This window comes from Belonocnema kinseyi, chromosome 7 (genome assembly GCF_010883055.1).
Source record: "Belonocnema kinseyi isolate 2016_QV_RU_SX_M_011 chromosome 7, B_treatae_v1, whole genome shotgun sequence".
NCBI classification, from domain to species: domain Eukaryota; kingdom Metazoa; phylum Arthropoda; class Insecta; order Hymenoptera; family Cynipidae; genus Belonocnema; species Belonocnema kinseyi.
Window position 1 is genome coordinate 83,974,837 of NC_046663.1, and position 16,507 is coordinate 83,991,343.

Consider the following 16,507-nt stretch of genomic DNA (forward strand, 5'->3'; position numbering starts at 1 on the left):
GGCGATTTTTCATTAAAATATGGGAATAATAGAAAAATAAATATATTTAAATCAAATTATTTTAGTTTTTTTTTCAACGAAAGATATTACTGACATGCGGAGTCCCGATGTAGGTAAGACCGGTTTCGGATTTGGCTTGCCTTGGCCTTGAGCCTAAATCGGCGGAATCAAAGCGTAAATGAGCCACGTCGCATAAATCACTTCTGTTGAATTTGAACGCATAATGCAACCTGATGCAACTAATGCGCTGAGATTGCGGCCCTTGAGCTGTACGTCATGTTTGACTGAGTACATACTCCCTCGGGGCCCTGCGACATATCGTAAACCGGGAGGTATTATATCGGGAGTTGGGTGTAATGAATCTTCAAACAAAAAATTGTTTTTAACAAAGTAGTTCTCTTTTCAATCATGTATAGTTGAATTTTCAACTAAGACGAATTTTCAGCAGAATAATTGATTTTTCAACTAAAAAGATTAATTTGTAGCTAAAAGTGTCATAATTAAATTTTCAGTTAAAAAAAAACTATTTTTGAAACAAAAAAAAGAAATCTTCAACAAAATAGATTATTTTCCAAACAAAAATATGAATTTTCAACTGACATAATGAATTTTCAACAACAACAAATAATGCATTTTTTATAAAGTAATGCAGCTTTTAATTAAGCATAGTTTTCATTTAAAAAGAATAATTTTCTACCAAAGAAAAAATCTTTTTAAGAAATACATGAATAGAGTAGTGGAATTTTCTATTAAAAAAAAATAATATTCAACCAAAAACAGATGACTTTTCAATAAAAGAGTCAACTTATCAACCAAGGAGATAAATTTATAACTAAAATGATGACTCTTCAACCAATAAAATGAATTTTTTGCAAAGTACGTCCATTTTTACCCAAGTATAGTTGAATTTAACAAATATATATCCAAAAATGTAACAACTGATATTTTAATTTTAAAAATGCGTCTTGGAAATCAAAAACACTTGAATCTTAAACCAAAAGAGATTATTTTTTAACAAAGTAGTTAAGAAGCTTAATAGATGAATGTTTTAGAAAAAAGTTAACTTTTTAATCGGAAAACATGAATTTTCAACCATGAGAGAGCAATTTTCAACCAAATAGTCCAATTATAAATAAATATTTTTAACAAAACCGTTGAATTTTTAACGAAAAAGGATTAAATTTCTACCAAACGAGATGAAGTTTCAAGCCGAAAATAAGAATTAAAAAAAATAGTGGAATTTTCAACATCAAATATGAATTTTAACCAAATTATTTGAATTTTCAACACCAAAATATGAATTTTAACAAAAAAGTTAATTTTCCTTAAAAATAGTGTAATTTTCAACAAAACAATGGAATTTGCGACCAAAAAGGATGACTATTTAACCAAATTCTTGAATTTGCAATAAAATAATACAAATTTAAAACTAAAAATATAGTGCTTCAGGTGGAAGCAGCTCAGAAAAGAGATAAATAAAAATACAAATACAAAACATAGAGATTACTAACAAGAATATTATATCAGAAATTTCGTGACTTTTGCAAAGGTTTTTTTTAAATCCCTGACTTTTCCCAGATTTCCGAGTTTCCCTGACCTACGGCTATGTTGTATCCTTGTAGTGAACCAATTAAACAAATCAAAATTGGATACGATTGAGAGGTCCCTTATTTCAGTTTATTTTAGAATTGATTTCTCGTTGTTTTTATATTCTCAATGTCTTAAAAATACATTTAATAAATTTGTATGCATATAGATTAGAATTTGATATAAGGTGTATCAACTAAAAAATTCAATAAGTAAATCTGGAAAAGTTACTAATTATAAAAAAGTACTGAGAATATAAAAACAACAAAAAAGACAAAAAACTGTAAAATGTTTTTTAACTTGTTGTCTAGACGGGTACAGCTTACGCTAGTATGTGCGCATAAATTCTAAAATAATTTTCTATAATCACCCTAATGTTTACACATGAAAAGTCCAAATCGTGGTAGGTCTCACTTAAGCCATTCTTATTCTTAATAGAAGGGCTCTCTGAAAAGATCTTTTCATACGCAATTCTCGCGGCATGTTCCACAAGGTCTTCCAACTCTAAGTACATCGTAACGGCATGTCGCGACGAGTCCCTTGGATAAATGATAATTCCAGTCTTTGCACTTGTACGCTGTAACTATCGCTTACAAAGTTGAAATGGCCTTTTTCTATAAAGCCGCATGAGGCAACGCCCACGCAAGTTAGGGTACTCGGTCTTGGAGAACCGAAGCAGAAGCGAGATGAACAGCCTCCCAGTGCGGTTCAGACGCGGTTTTATATTTCCAGTTATATTAACTAAGTATGATTAAGCCAATCGAGTCAACTAAGTACGGTCGGTGCATGAACTACAGTAGACTCTCACAAAGCGCCCGGTGCTCGGGACTGAGGTCCTCACTAAGCACCCGCTTAGTTCAGCCACGCTCCTATGGCTTGGCAGGAAATATCTCAGAGAGACATTAGCGGATTTTTTTAATATCGTCACGCGCACGCGCATCTAATGCCACGCTCAATTCATTTACCGAATTTAGAGGTAATAGAAGGGAGAGGCACTTGGCGAGAGAAAGCGCTTTGTGAGAGTCTACTGTACAACATTCAATCAACTCATATACCAGAACCCAAGATTACTCCTGACTGCAACGTTTTAATTCGATTAGAAGACCAAAGTCAAGCTATATGGGCCGGAGCAAAAGAGGATGATTCATAGGATTAGGACGAATCCTTGACCGACGTCCTTAATGAGGATTGCTGCAGAATTTCAATTACAAAATTGCAGCCCATACAGACTTTATAATGTATTTGTTAACAAATGGATTTAAAGAAAATTCGAAACCTCAATGGATTCCAAAAATATTAGGATAGACCGGGGCAAGACCGACAGATGGGGAAAAAGCGATTTTGCAAATAACATTGACATTCCTTAAACATTCTAATTTTCCTTTGTGTCAAAAAATTTATTTTCTCAGAGAAATGGTGCCATAAACTTAAATCTTGTAAACTTTGTAAAATAAAAATTCCACGTGTCCAATTGGAAAGGTTCCATCTTCATACAACCTGTATTGGGAACATCAGTGCCCTCAAGACTGTAGTACCTTTTCATTTAGTTTCTCCGAGATGTAATCTTGTTATTTGGATACGTCGAACTCTCGAAACTTCAAAATCTCATATGAATTGTATTGGGAACATCAGCGCCTGTAATATCGTTTCATTTGATGTTCACGTATCAGCACCTTTTCATGTTGAGTATCAAACATAATAAGCTGTGCTTTAAAGGTTTAGGCCCCCAGAGGACCAAAGAATTTTGAATGTTTCGCTTTTATAGCACTCGTGTACACAATCTGGCGACTCGAATTGAATAGAAAGATAAAGAAGACGAAGAGAAACAGCAGTCTGCTAGCATTACAATTTATACTTCGCTAATAGCGCAAACGAGATAAGGATAACAAGACTTATATATCAGCCAACCTAATATTGATATTTGAACCTGCCATGCAATTACAGTATTGATTACAAACATTAGCTACCGAAACCTTATTATCAGATTTAGTCCTATCCACTTTTTGTGGGTAGGATCTTCTTTCACCTGAACTTTCCTTAACGAATTATCAAAAGAATCTGATCGTTTGCTTATTCTTTTTATCACGTAATACGAGGTTAAGTCACGTAACAGGCTCGCAGAGACATCAAGAATTTACACACGTGTTTCCTGTGACTATCCCAAAGCTTCCCGACATCTTGTCGACTTGTCAGGAGGTCTGGAGAATGCATGTGGCGGATAAATCGCGAACCTTGCCTCCTCACGCGACGCGATACACGTGGACGCTGGCCATCAGAGGGAGTGTTGACCCTTGTAGGAAAAAAGCATTCAAGAGAAGGCGACCAACAAGAGCGAAGTGCCACGAATCCTGCAAAGGTGTGGCCACGAGTGTGGGCGAAAGATCAAGCATTTTATTCCTAACTTACAAATGTATATTATTTCCTAATGTGAAACAATGTATTGAGTAGCAAACAGTAGGAACGAATTGCCAACAGAAACAGGTTTCTCATTACATATCCTATATTGCAAAACAACCATTGCTCTGGGAAATAATTTCGTGATCACTGATCATCGTTATCACATCTGAAGCGAACTAATCGTGACCTAATGTCTCCCGACGATTCATATTTAAGGACCAAGATTCTAACCTTGTAACAGTTTTAGTCTGGGATCTTTTATGATTGGAATCAATTAAATTTTAATTTAGAGGATACTATGCAAGATTAGTTCACAAAATCCCCGAAGTTTTTATATGATTATTAGAAAATAATTTTTTTCACCTTTCTCATTTAAGAGTGGGTCATCGCTTCTGGCTAAGAAATTAGAGATAAAAAAATACTTCCTCTTGCCATACCTAACACAACAAAAGTGACAGTTTTTAGATTATGTGCCTATGTTCTGTGAAGTTGTTTTTGGGTCCATTCATTCATACCAATTAAAATGAGCAATTTTCAATGTGACCTACTCTTTCTGACCTAATCATCAGAAATTAACCGCATAACAAAAAGTTCTTTAATAATTTTAAATGCAAAATGGAAAGCCTACAGCTTCAAAAATATTTTAATTAGGTTCCAAACTTTAATTACAATGCAACAAACTACCAAGAAACAATTTTATGCCGATAAAAACTGTTCCCATAAGATATTTATACTTTTTTCCATACCGAAGCTCTTGCATAGTTTCCCCTATAAATTCTTAATTTATTATTCTTGGGACTGCAGTAGCATAAGTTACTTGAAAAAAGTGAAAAAATTATTAACTTTTAACGCAAAAAATTAATTTAAATTTACGACAATTTAAAAGAGTTCGATTCATAAGACTTCAAAACAATTCAAGGTACATTGGAAAGAATAGCAAATGAATTAGGAAAAATTTCATTGATTTCAGTCAAATTTAAGTGAATTTAGAGGAACTTAACACTGTAAGAAAAGTATTATTTCAGAGGTAATTTCAGTACTAAATGAGACCACTGGTTGGAACCCAGATTAATTTGTTGTACATTGAAAATAACAGCATTTACAATGAAAGGAAAGGGAAAGGATTTGATAAAATAATACAAATTCAACGCAATAAAAAAATCAGGTGAATAGAAAACAATAAAAATACAAAAAAATGAATCAAATTCAGTAGGTTTGGAATAGGTTTGAAAAAAATTCAAGGGAATTCAAAAGAATTTAATGAAAAATCTAAGAATTCAACGTGACTTTAACATACCTCAGAATAAATTAAATTGAAACTGAACATAATTATTTGAATTGAGTAAATTTAGAAGAATACAAATGAATGGAATGAAATCAAAATAATTGCCAAGAATTTAGGGTGAATTCCAAATTAATACAAATGAATTACAAACAGAAAATCTCTACAAATCTTTGAAACTATACGAAACCCCTCACTTTTCGTAAATAAATAATTGGAAATCCATTAACATATTATGAAATACTGTGAAATTTTATAAAATCTGATGATCTTTCCGGAAATCTTGGAAAATTGATTAAAATCCCTTGAATTAATTGAAATCCACGAAAATCTTATAAAAATCCTTGGAACCTGTTAAAATATTATTAGACCTTAAAACTGTTCCGCATCTTCCAGAATTCTAGGAATATCTTTACAACTGCACGAAAAAACTTTAGATTTCTTTAAATCACTAAAATCGTTGGAAATTCCTTAACATTTTTTTAATCTCTTGAAAATTCCTTTGAATATTTTAAAATGCCCTCAAATAATTAAAATCATATAAAATAACATCAAATCATTCAAATCATTAAAAAAAATCAAATTAATAATTAAAATCAAATTATCGAAATCAATTAAAAACTCCTTGAAATGTATAACATCCTTTTAAACCTCTTAAAAATATCTTGGAATCTTTTAAAATACTCAAACATATTTAAAATCATTTGCAATTTTTAAAGGCCGTGAAAATACCTTGGAATTATTAAAAATATCCTAAAATATTTCGAATCCTTTGAAATCCTGTCAAATTATTGAAATCTATTTAAAAATCTGTGAAATCTTTTACAGCTTTAAACGATCCTAATTCTTAGAAACTTTATACAATTTTTGAAGTACTTTGAAATATTAGAATTTTTTGAAATTCTATGGAATTCCTCAAATATTTTGAATAAATTCTTTTAAATCGATTGAAATATTATAAAATCGTTTAAAATCAAATGAAATCTGATGATAATTTTTGAAATACTCGAATATTTATTAAAATATCTTAAGAGAGTTAAATTTTCTCGGAATTTTTTTAAATGTCCTAAAACTTAGAGGCCATATAAGATCTTTCCATATCTTCCGAAATTCTTTAAACCCAACGAAGATGTTGTTAAATCCTTTAAAAGCGTTCAAGCCCTTGAAAATTCCTTGACCATTTTTTAATCGCTTGAAAATGCTCTGGAATCTTGTAAAATATTTAAAATCCTTTAAAATCTTTTGACATGCCTTGAAATCTTTTAGAATCTCTTTAAACTTCTTAAATTTCTTTAAGATTCCTTGGAAGTCTTAAAATTACCCTAAAAACATTCCAATTCTTTGAAATCCCTTAAAATTATTTAAATCGATTACAAATTTTGTTGAATCTTTTAAAATATCCGAAAATATTTCAAAAGAATTTAGGAAAATTCACAAATAGGTATAGACCTGAATTTAATAGTAATTAAACCATGTGTTAATTTATTTTATTTTCATTGTTTTCAAAATCCCTGACTTTTTCTTGATTCCCAGGTTTTGCCTGACTTGTGGCCAGCCTTTTCCCAGAAATCTTCATCGAAATGGAAGAGGGCAAGTGGAATGCGCAAATGAAATTCCTAAAACTCTTAAAAAGACCAGAGAATTTTGTTCATTCAATAAATTTATCCGAGCCGAATACTGAGTAGTGTGGCTTTAATCTCGACTGCAGGTTGTCCTTCTCAGTCAGACATGAGTGGGTTGCGCAGAAGTTGCGTGAAGACTATGTATGAAGCGAGGATCGAAAGCATCAATGACAATCAAGTGTTAATGAAACGACAGTTGGTGCAAGACAACTTTTCGGTTCGTTCTACTCCCAGCTTAATGCACTCGGCACTACACCAAAAAAACGAGAATTACACGATTTAATTATTATTCAAATTTCATGTGACGAAGAGGAATTAAAGAAGAGAAGATCAGCAGAAGATATAAACTTTGATTTATATTACATCTTCCAAATTCATAAAGCAACAAGAGATTTCTGAATCTGAGAAGCTCACTGAAAAGAAACCTGATTAAGTCTAAGACTGAATATAACTCTAAAGTAAATGACCAGGAGCAAATTTATGTTTCTCGGCGATTTTGCACGAATTGTAAATATGAAGACAAAGAGCTTTCGACGTCGAAGAAATGGATAACTGTAACGTAAAGCCAGGGAGAGAATAAATTCTCCTGGGCCGTTTAGTTACGCACAATCGGCTTATACGGATGAATTCCGGGTGACACCGACGCCGAGTGCTTCAAAGTCCCTTATCTATGGCAATCATGACACCTGACGAGCCAAGAGATTGACCGTGTCCCTCAAAGCCGGTCTTTCGAGCCGTGATTCATTATCACCTGTAACCCATTGACGGTTCAGTTTCAGAATTCATTCACAATCGCCGTCAGTAGTTCTCGCTTATAGGTTCTGTTTTCTCTAGACAAACACAGCCCTTGTGAGTGCTCCTGTCTGTCAACTGAAGATCGTTGTCATTGATGAACGACACAGATTGAATCAGATGGAAGAAAATAATCAATTACTTGACAACGTGTAAAGTTTAGAAAGGAGAGCTTTGAAGTGAGAATGACGATTTGATGATTGATGCTGGATTTAGAAAGTGATAGTGATTTCGAAAAATTAGAGAGAAGGAAAAGGAATTAAACTACGAGATCGCTGACTAAATGCTTAAGAAGAAATGTGAAATCAAATACCACGCACCAACCTTTTATAATCAATTGTCAGAATCAAGATGAAAGACCTGACGGAACGACCTTGAAAAAGAAGTTCTTGCCTGAAGGAATTTAGAGGGGAGTACGTAGGAGTAGTGAAAGATAGGTCCTGCTTCATTAATCTCTGACGTTACTTTGTCCCCTGTCTTTCGCTTTCTACGCCTCAATGCCTTATTCTCTCTCGTACATAACTGACTCAACTTCACTCTCTGTGGAACAATTGGGTGACACGCGAATACGCATCAGATTTGCATACTCGTTCGTTACAATTACGCCTTCACAAGGAGCAAATGTTGTCTGGGTTAATATCGTCAGTTATTCTGAATTTAAATGCGCATTGAGAACTGCGAAGTGACATTGACGACCTCCTATCAATCGTTTAAGAGGCTAAAAACAATCTCCGAGATCGCTGTAGAGATTGGGCTAATGGTGAATTATTATGAAATTATTATGAAATTATTATTGAAATCCACGAAAATCTTATAAAAATCCTTGGAACCTGTTAAAATATTATTATGGTATGAAACTGGTACTCACCGAATCCCATTCTGACTTCCTCCTCATCGTCGCTGTCAATGTGCTTGATGCCGGCAATTTCGAAGGTTCTGGCTTCTTCCTTTTCGGGAGGACAGTCGCAGGATTCGATCCCACAGTCACAGATGTCGGTGCCGCATCGGCAGCCCAGCAGAGGATCGTCGGTGTCGATGTTTCTGCAGGCGGTGCAGGGGAAGGTTAGGTCTTCGAGGGAAACTCTCTCGATCTTCCTCTCTACGGTGACGAGGAGCGATTCGATGTAGGCGGGAAGCTCCTCGTCGGTGACCTGGTCAGGATGGATACTCTCAAGCCTCTCGTCGGCTTCCTGGGATCGGGAAGTTTCTCTGGAGAGGACACTTTCCAAATACGAGGGAGATTTGAGGTCGCTAGGTGTCAAGACTCTGTACCTGGTCTCACACCTGCTAGTCTCCTTCCACTTTTCCATGGTCGATGGGGACACAACCTTCGTGTTCCTCTTGACCCGGGATCTGGCCTCACTGGTAGTGGCTTCGCCAGAGGGACTAGATTTCTTGGAGCATCGACTGCTACTGGTGGAGCGGCGACCCTCGGATCTTGGGTCGTCTTTCCACGTGTCGACACTAGACGATGACTTCGACTTGACGACCACCAGGTCGTGACCCTCGAGTACCCTCGAACATTCGAGCCTCTCGGATGACCTGCTCTCGTGGGGGTTCTCTGCGCTGGATTCCCGCGTCCGGGTGCGAGTCTCCTCTCGCGATCTTCGACGGGGTCGCCACTTCGAGCTTCCTGAGCCGGATTGATGAACCGGTGCACTCGATGAAGACGATACCTTGTGGGACGAATCCCGCCAATCCATGAACTCGTCCTCCCGGTCCCAGCCGAGGAACCCCGGGGCCCGCATCGACGAAGCTCGCCACACTAGGGCTATCTGAAAATTTAAAAAAGGGAACATTCATTCAAACTCGAAAACTTGATCTTATTTCTAAAAAGAAGATCAACTGGATAGCTTCAAGTGTTGCTGTTCAAAATCAGGTGTCCTTCAAGAATCTTTAACAGGAAGTACTCACAAATAAAAAAAGGTTGAGAGAAGCGTTGTAAGGTTTAAAATATTGAAATTTACATTCCTAAAAATAATTTTTTATTCTTTTTTGTCATATGGCGCAAAAAGACTAAAATTCTTAACGAAGTGGTAAATAATGAAGCAGTAGAGCTGAAAAAGTGTTCGATTCGAACATTTCAAATAAGAAAAAAAAAGATAAGGTGTAAAAGTTTGAAATTATAGGGTTGACAAACAAAATTTTGTAAGTTCAGAATTAAATAATTTTAAGCTTTAAGTCAATGCATTGATAATTTGATAATTTTAAGTATGGATAGTGAACCATTTCAAAATTGAAGAAGTTTAAAGTTGTGCAATAGAAGAAGTGGAAAGTGAAGAATTTTTCAAACAAAAATTTAAAAGTTAAAGAAAGGAAAATTAATTCAAAAATTGCAAATAATAAATTTAGGAAAATAGAATCTAAAGTATTCGTAATTGAACAATTTAAAATTTCGAAATTACTTTAATTGCACAGTTTTTCAAGCTGAAAAATTGCATGTTCAATTTAAAAGCTTTTATATCATTTAATTTCAAAGCCTAAAAAGAACATTTATTTCGAGTGTAATACACGTAGAAAACTATTTTTAGGTAATATAAACGTTCAAAAAAATTATAAAAATCGTAAAATGTGAATGATTCCAGATCGAAACGTTAAAAAGAGAAAATTTTCAATAAAAAAATGAAATATGAAAATACTTAAAAAGTTAAAAATAAATTTGAAATAATAACAATTTCAAAGTGTGTAACAATATGTTGTGCAAATTTAAAGTGAAATCTAGCCAATTTTAAAGTATGGTGAACAGAAAATTTTGAAAACCAAAAAATAAGTGACTCGACAATATTTTTTGCAAAGGATATTTTAAAACTGTTTAAAGAAAATATCTGTTACTTCATAAGACCCGCAGACATTTAAAGATCCTAAGAACCAGAAAGAACATCTGCTCAACCGCGAAATTGAAACCAGTCAACAGGAAAGTTGTTTGCAGATGATGCGGACAGAAAATGAGCGATTTTACATCGAAGCTTAATTTACTGAATTTTAGTTCATTTCGTCGAACTCGGGTGTTTACATCCAATTTACGAAAAAGAAAGTAAATAAGTTCTATAGGGTAAGTCCACTTTCTTTTTTTAATTTTTGTTTTTAATTTAATGTTGGAAATCCTGAAAAAATAGTCTTTAGACATTTGGTTAAAATGTTACTTTCATTTTTTATGTTTGAATTCTCGCTCAACAATTTTCATAAATCATTCACTGACATAATCATTTTTCTTTACTGTTAAACTTAGATTCCCTGCATATTTGTTAAACATTTTATGGCACTTTATATATTAAGTGCACAGGTTTTCTGTTACTTATAATTATTAAAATCATAAACGAATATGCTAATATGAATCTAACAGTAAGAAAACGTCGATTAGAGTATGGTGCTGCATTATGAAATGAATAAACCTGCTTGGACGGCGGCTCATGCACCTATCCTTATGGCAGCTTTTTTATTTTAATTAAAAACTGCGAATGAGATTAATAGTTAGCGACATCAACTATCAGTACATTTTAAAAGAAAAAAGAAAACGCTAAGTGTATAATAGAAAAAGGTCTAAAGTTTTGTGTGATTCCTATACAGAATTGCCACAGACTTATATACTCGAAAAACTAGAAAAAGTAACTAATTTAGGCTAAAAAGCGACTAAAAGTGACTACTGTTCACACAAAGAGAGACCTGTAATGTCAATAGAAACAATTATCTACTCGAAATATTCGATTCCATTATACATTTAATTTATCGGCTTGCATTAAAAAAATTAGATAAAATTCTATTGCTGAAGTCAGGGATGAAAACCAAGGTGACACACAAAAATGTCAAAAAAAAATGAATTATTAACAACAAAAAAAGAATTTGCAACGAACTAATTAAAGTTTCAACCAAAGAAATTAATTTCAAACTAAAATGATGAATCATCAACCAAAAAAACATTTTTTAACAAAATAGTTTGATCCTCCACAAAAACATATTATTAATTGTCAACTAAACAGTTGAATTTGTAATAAAATATTTGAGCTTTCACGCAAAAGAGATGAAAATTCAACAAAAAAATTCGATTTTATCCATATATTTCAATTTTCAATCAAATGATCGAAATTCAGAAACAAAAAAGATTAAAGTGCCATCAAAAACAGTTGCATTTTCAACTAAACAGTTAAATTTTGAAGGCAGCAAGGTACATTTTTCAGAAGTGAGTTGAACTTACAGTTCTATTCATTTAGTTCGCATTTAGACAAAAAAAACAAACAAACAAACAAGAAAAGTGGGAAGCTTATTGATAATAGGGAAAAAAGAGGAATTCTTCAAAAAGAGGGGAAAGAGTGTGGCATGCGATCCTGAATAGCATTCACATAACATGGATTTCATACGTTAATTACATTTTGTTTTTTCAAATAAAATCTAAAATGAAATAGATTAGAGTGACTAAGGTGGTATTTTCCTTAAAAAAGGTTAATATAGTGACGTTTCCTTAAAAAAGTGACTAAAAAGTGATTTGAAAAAAAAGTGACTAAAAGTGACTGTTCTGCAGTTCTGCATATACCATTCCTAGTTTGAAAATATTAAAAAGGATCTGCCGTTTCCCTTTGTTTCGCACTCTACCGCAAACATTCTCATTAGAGATTGTCAGAGATCCTTGACCAATTTTAGACACATGCTACAAACGATTGGAATTTACCGGCTGCTTGTTCCCAGTACTCAGGAAGTAATCTCGAAACAAGTAACGAGGACAACTTTGTGGTCATCGTGAGAATGAAAAATGATCACAAAAGGAAAGTCGTGCAAATGTAACTCACCTCAACAGTATTTTCTTCCACGTTTTCAGAGACAACGGCCGAAGGAGTTTTCGCAGTTGCGGCTGCAGCTGCGCTGCGGATGCAAAGGTAACATTCCCCGAGACGTAATGACGATGCTTCAACTTCTCCTAATCGCAAGATAAGGCCACTGCCACCTAAAGTTAGTGGCCAACCTTTTGGAATCACAGATTCGTTTCCCTGAAACAAAGAAAAAGTTGAAAATTAAAATGTGTTGAAGACAGAATTTTATTGTTCGCGCGCCACCGTACACGGTTAGCGGTGGGATGGGTGACCGTTCAGAATTCTCGCTTTTTAGTTTTTTTTACTGCGTTTAACTTCTTTCGAGTGGGAGGTTTGACGTCACGGATGAATTTGGGCAATCGATGCGATCGAATGTCTACAATCAAACTTGTCTGCTGCTAACCGACTTTGCGCGAGAGTTTTAGTTTTCTACAGTTTTCCACTTCGCTGACCAAATGTTCACAGGATAAGTACGTCAGGGAATACCTGTGAAGAAGGGAATTTAGGGACACATAGTAATTGTGTACTCTCTATAAGTAAATTGTCCAAAAAACGTGTACATGTGAGTAGAAAATAAGAAAATAAAAAAATATGAACATGGTTCCAATGAATTGTACAATTTAATCACTTTAAAACTATATAGTTTAACAGGCACTGTTTTATTTAATCAATTGAAATGTGAAATATAATTATTTCAAGAATATGATTTTCCAGTTATTAATTTGCTGTACAATTTCGAGGATTCCAAATTTACTCCAAAGAATTTCATAAATTATTAATTGAAAATTATTTCATTAAAGACGTACGTGATTACAAACTTTAAAGAATAAAGCAAACCAATTGAAAAACAAGAATAAAAAAACAAAAGCATCTCTTCGAACCAAATTCATGATGCGAATGGAATGTATTATCTGCCATAAATTCATATGTACGTCTTTTCTCGTTACATGAACCCCCCGCATTTACTTTCTCCGGTAACTTTCATATCAAACATCGCTATAAGTAAATAGAGCAAGGATTAAACGAGTATTAAAAATGCAAGGCAACAGAGAATTGCACAATTCAAATCAAATAATTTTTTCACCTACGTTTACAATCGTAACGCTATTGAGTGTTAATGATTTAATAAATACCGGAGAAATCTACGCAATGAATCAAACTTTCATAAGACTATGAATCACCTTTCAAGCGTGAAGTTGAAAGCTGAAGATTTTAAGAACATCAAACCAATGGAATTAAACCAGGAAAAGGTCTTTTCCAGCTTGTAAAGCAATATACATTTCAATTTATTCTGAATTTGGGCCAATTAATAGATTATACTTTTCTTTTTGGGCATAAAGTTTTCAATTGTTATTCTTTTTAGTTGTTTCTTAAACATTTGCTGGCATTTTTACAATCGAAATTTAACAACTGTTCAACTTTGGAAGAATAAAAACTGAAATTAATCTTAAATACTTCAAGTAAATTCTAGAAAATTCATTTGAAACCTTTTTAAAATAAAATTCTACAATTGAAGGCTGTAGTACAATACTAGATAACCCAAATTTTCTCGAAAATTGGTATGATACATAACAAATTTTTTTTTTTTAATCTAATTTTCTTATTTGCATCAGCCTGTCAGCAAAAAAACGTCTTTTATCCTTGTATCTGGACGATTTATATGGAGCAGGCTAGCTTTTTTAGATATAAACTTTTGATGCTCATTCAGAAACTCGATATCTCAAACTGAAAATGTCATTTTTTATCGCAATCCGCAGCTGAGCCTGCCCCAAGTTTAGGCTAATGGGAACACCAGAGCGAGAAGGACACATTGGATTATTTCTGCGTGTGTGGAGAGCTGGAAAGGGGGCGTCAGGACGAGGAAGACACTTATTATTTTTAAGTGTGTAAAAAGCTGGAAAAGGGGCACCAAGGCCTCAAGGATGCTTGGGGTTATATATGTGTGTGTGTGAAGAGCTGGAAGAGGTTAAAATCTATTTCCGCAAAATTGAATAAGTTTTTCTTATCCAAATTTTTTCACCTTAATTCAGTAACACTCCGCTCTCTGGAAAAATCTCGATTTTATTGGTCATCTAATACTGATCGCATAAAAGAATTAATAATGAATCACTGAACGACTTGTGATTTAAGAAAACCAAAAATCATTTCATTTGCTGTTGATCGTTGTGCAACAATCAACTGGTGTCTGTGAACGTTGACTAGGTGAGTATATTAATTAAAGGATCTTTTTTTTGTTGGTATAATGGTCCCATTTTATCTAACAATAAATTCAACGTTTCGCCCTTCGGCGAAGGGCCTCTTCAGAAGTAAAACCGTACAATAGAACCGCATTATGGATCATTGGATCATGTCATTGCAATTATTTCGAAACGCAGTAAAGAATCATAAGAGTGAAGATAAAGAAAGTGGTTGTTTACTATACAACTTTGATCAACAAAGACCCATTAATTGTTTTTAAAGGAAAAAAGAAAGAGATGCCTTTTTCAAAGTGTGCTGACATTATGGGCTATTATAATAAAAAGTTGTGCAACAATGTTTGCTGATAGTTGTCTTATCGATAGGAGCAAGTCGGAGGCGACGACATCAGCAAAGTACTCGTGTCATGCCGATTAATTTGATCGGGACTACACGAGCATGAAAGTTCCGATCGTGGATAGCACAGTAGATGGCCTTTTTCCTGGTCGATCTGAAATCTCACAGCAAAGTCTCTTTGTGCAAAGACGCCGATCAAGATCGACTTCATGGCAACTTTCATCAGATACTGGATCTCGTACGAGACTTACGAGGTGCACGCATCGCGATGCGTTGCATTTCACGAAATGATCATATAGAAAACGTATTGTCCCAGTAACATGTTCGATTGTAAGTAATCGATCTCTCAACAACATAACAGCCGTGCTCTGTCTCTACCTTTTATGGTGCCCTGTAAAAATTGTTTATGCTCGGTCACCTCCGAATGAAATTGTCATTAATCGCTTACGGAAAAATTCTTCTGATTAATGATTCTTGAGAAGTTAAACAATAATGCTCTATGGAATGATTCAAAAATTGGAATTGTAATGAGGGTAATAAAGAGAAATTCTTAAGGTCAACGTGATATTTTCTAAGTGGAGTGTCATAACCGATGAAAGATTAGTAGATGCTTAGATAGGTGAAATATGATTCGTGATAGAGATATTTCAAGGTGTGGTCTATCTTTTAATTTGTTTTATATGAAATCTTTTAATTATTCTCATCACATAAATAAATGAAATCACTCCATACTAAAAGAGTTAGGTCAAATTAAAAAATATGCTTTAGCGTAATCAAATGTATAGCCTTTCGAGAGTAATATTAAATTAAATAAATAAATCAGCACAAGCAATCATTCAAATGTATTGCACACTTGATAGAAAGAAAGTGAGAGCTGTCAATTAATATTCACCGGTAATATAATCCTTTTAGAAACTGATAAATTACAATTTACAGCAGCAATAAATTATCAGCTAGTCAATAATATTAGACCATAGAATCTAATCAGCAAAACTTGTTCTACTAGCTTCAGTAAAAAATTATATCTCACGCACGATAGAAGGCTAAAAATAAAAGTCGAACTGCAAATCATCTCTGTCAATGAACTTAGTTTCTTGATTGACTAATAATCATCCAAATAAATAATTAATCATTCATATTTATATAAAGTCATTTTTTGTAATCATATGGACAAAGTGGTGGAAAAACATTTCTATAAAATGGGCTGAATTTTCAAGTCTGTAGAAGAAAATCAATCTTTCAGAAATGGAAAGGCCGTCGCTCATCTGTCAGTAGATTAAAACATCACAGACAAGTGCAGACGCGAAGGATAATTAATTTGCGGACTAGCGAATGCTCCTAATTACAATGCGATTTACGATCGAGTCCTGTGTGGCTTAAACAATAATTATGTCCTTTCCACTGCTGCCTAATTACTTATCTGAAATACGTGGGCGAGGTGTGTATATGTGCACTTTAGCAACGTTGAACACAGCCTAATCGCATTTACGTGC

General features: G+C 33.9%; 1 protein-coding gene across 1 annotated transcript in view; it reads right to left on the reverse strand.

Annotated features, from left to right (window-relative positions):
* The window catches only part of LOC117176535, an 806,951-nt gene that overhangs the window by 255,263 nt on the left and 535,181 nt on the right, over positions 1 to 16,507 (reverse strand). The window contains exons 4-5 of the mRNA XM_033366790.1: positions 12,462 to 12,659; positions 8,549 to 9,455 (exon numbers count right to left, since the gene is read on the reverse strand). Coding sequence (XP_033222681.1) covers positions 8,549 to 9,455; positions 12,462 to 12,659 — 1,105 coding nt within the window. The remainder of the gene's footprint in view (positions 1 to 8,548; positions 9,456 to 12,461; positions 12,660 to 16,507) is intronic.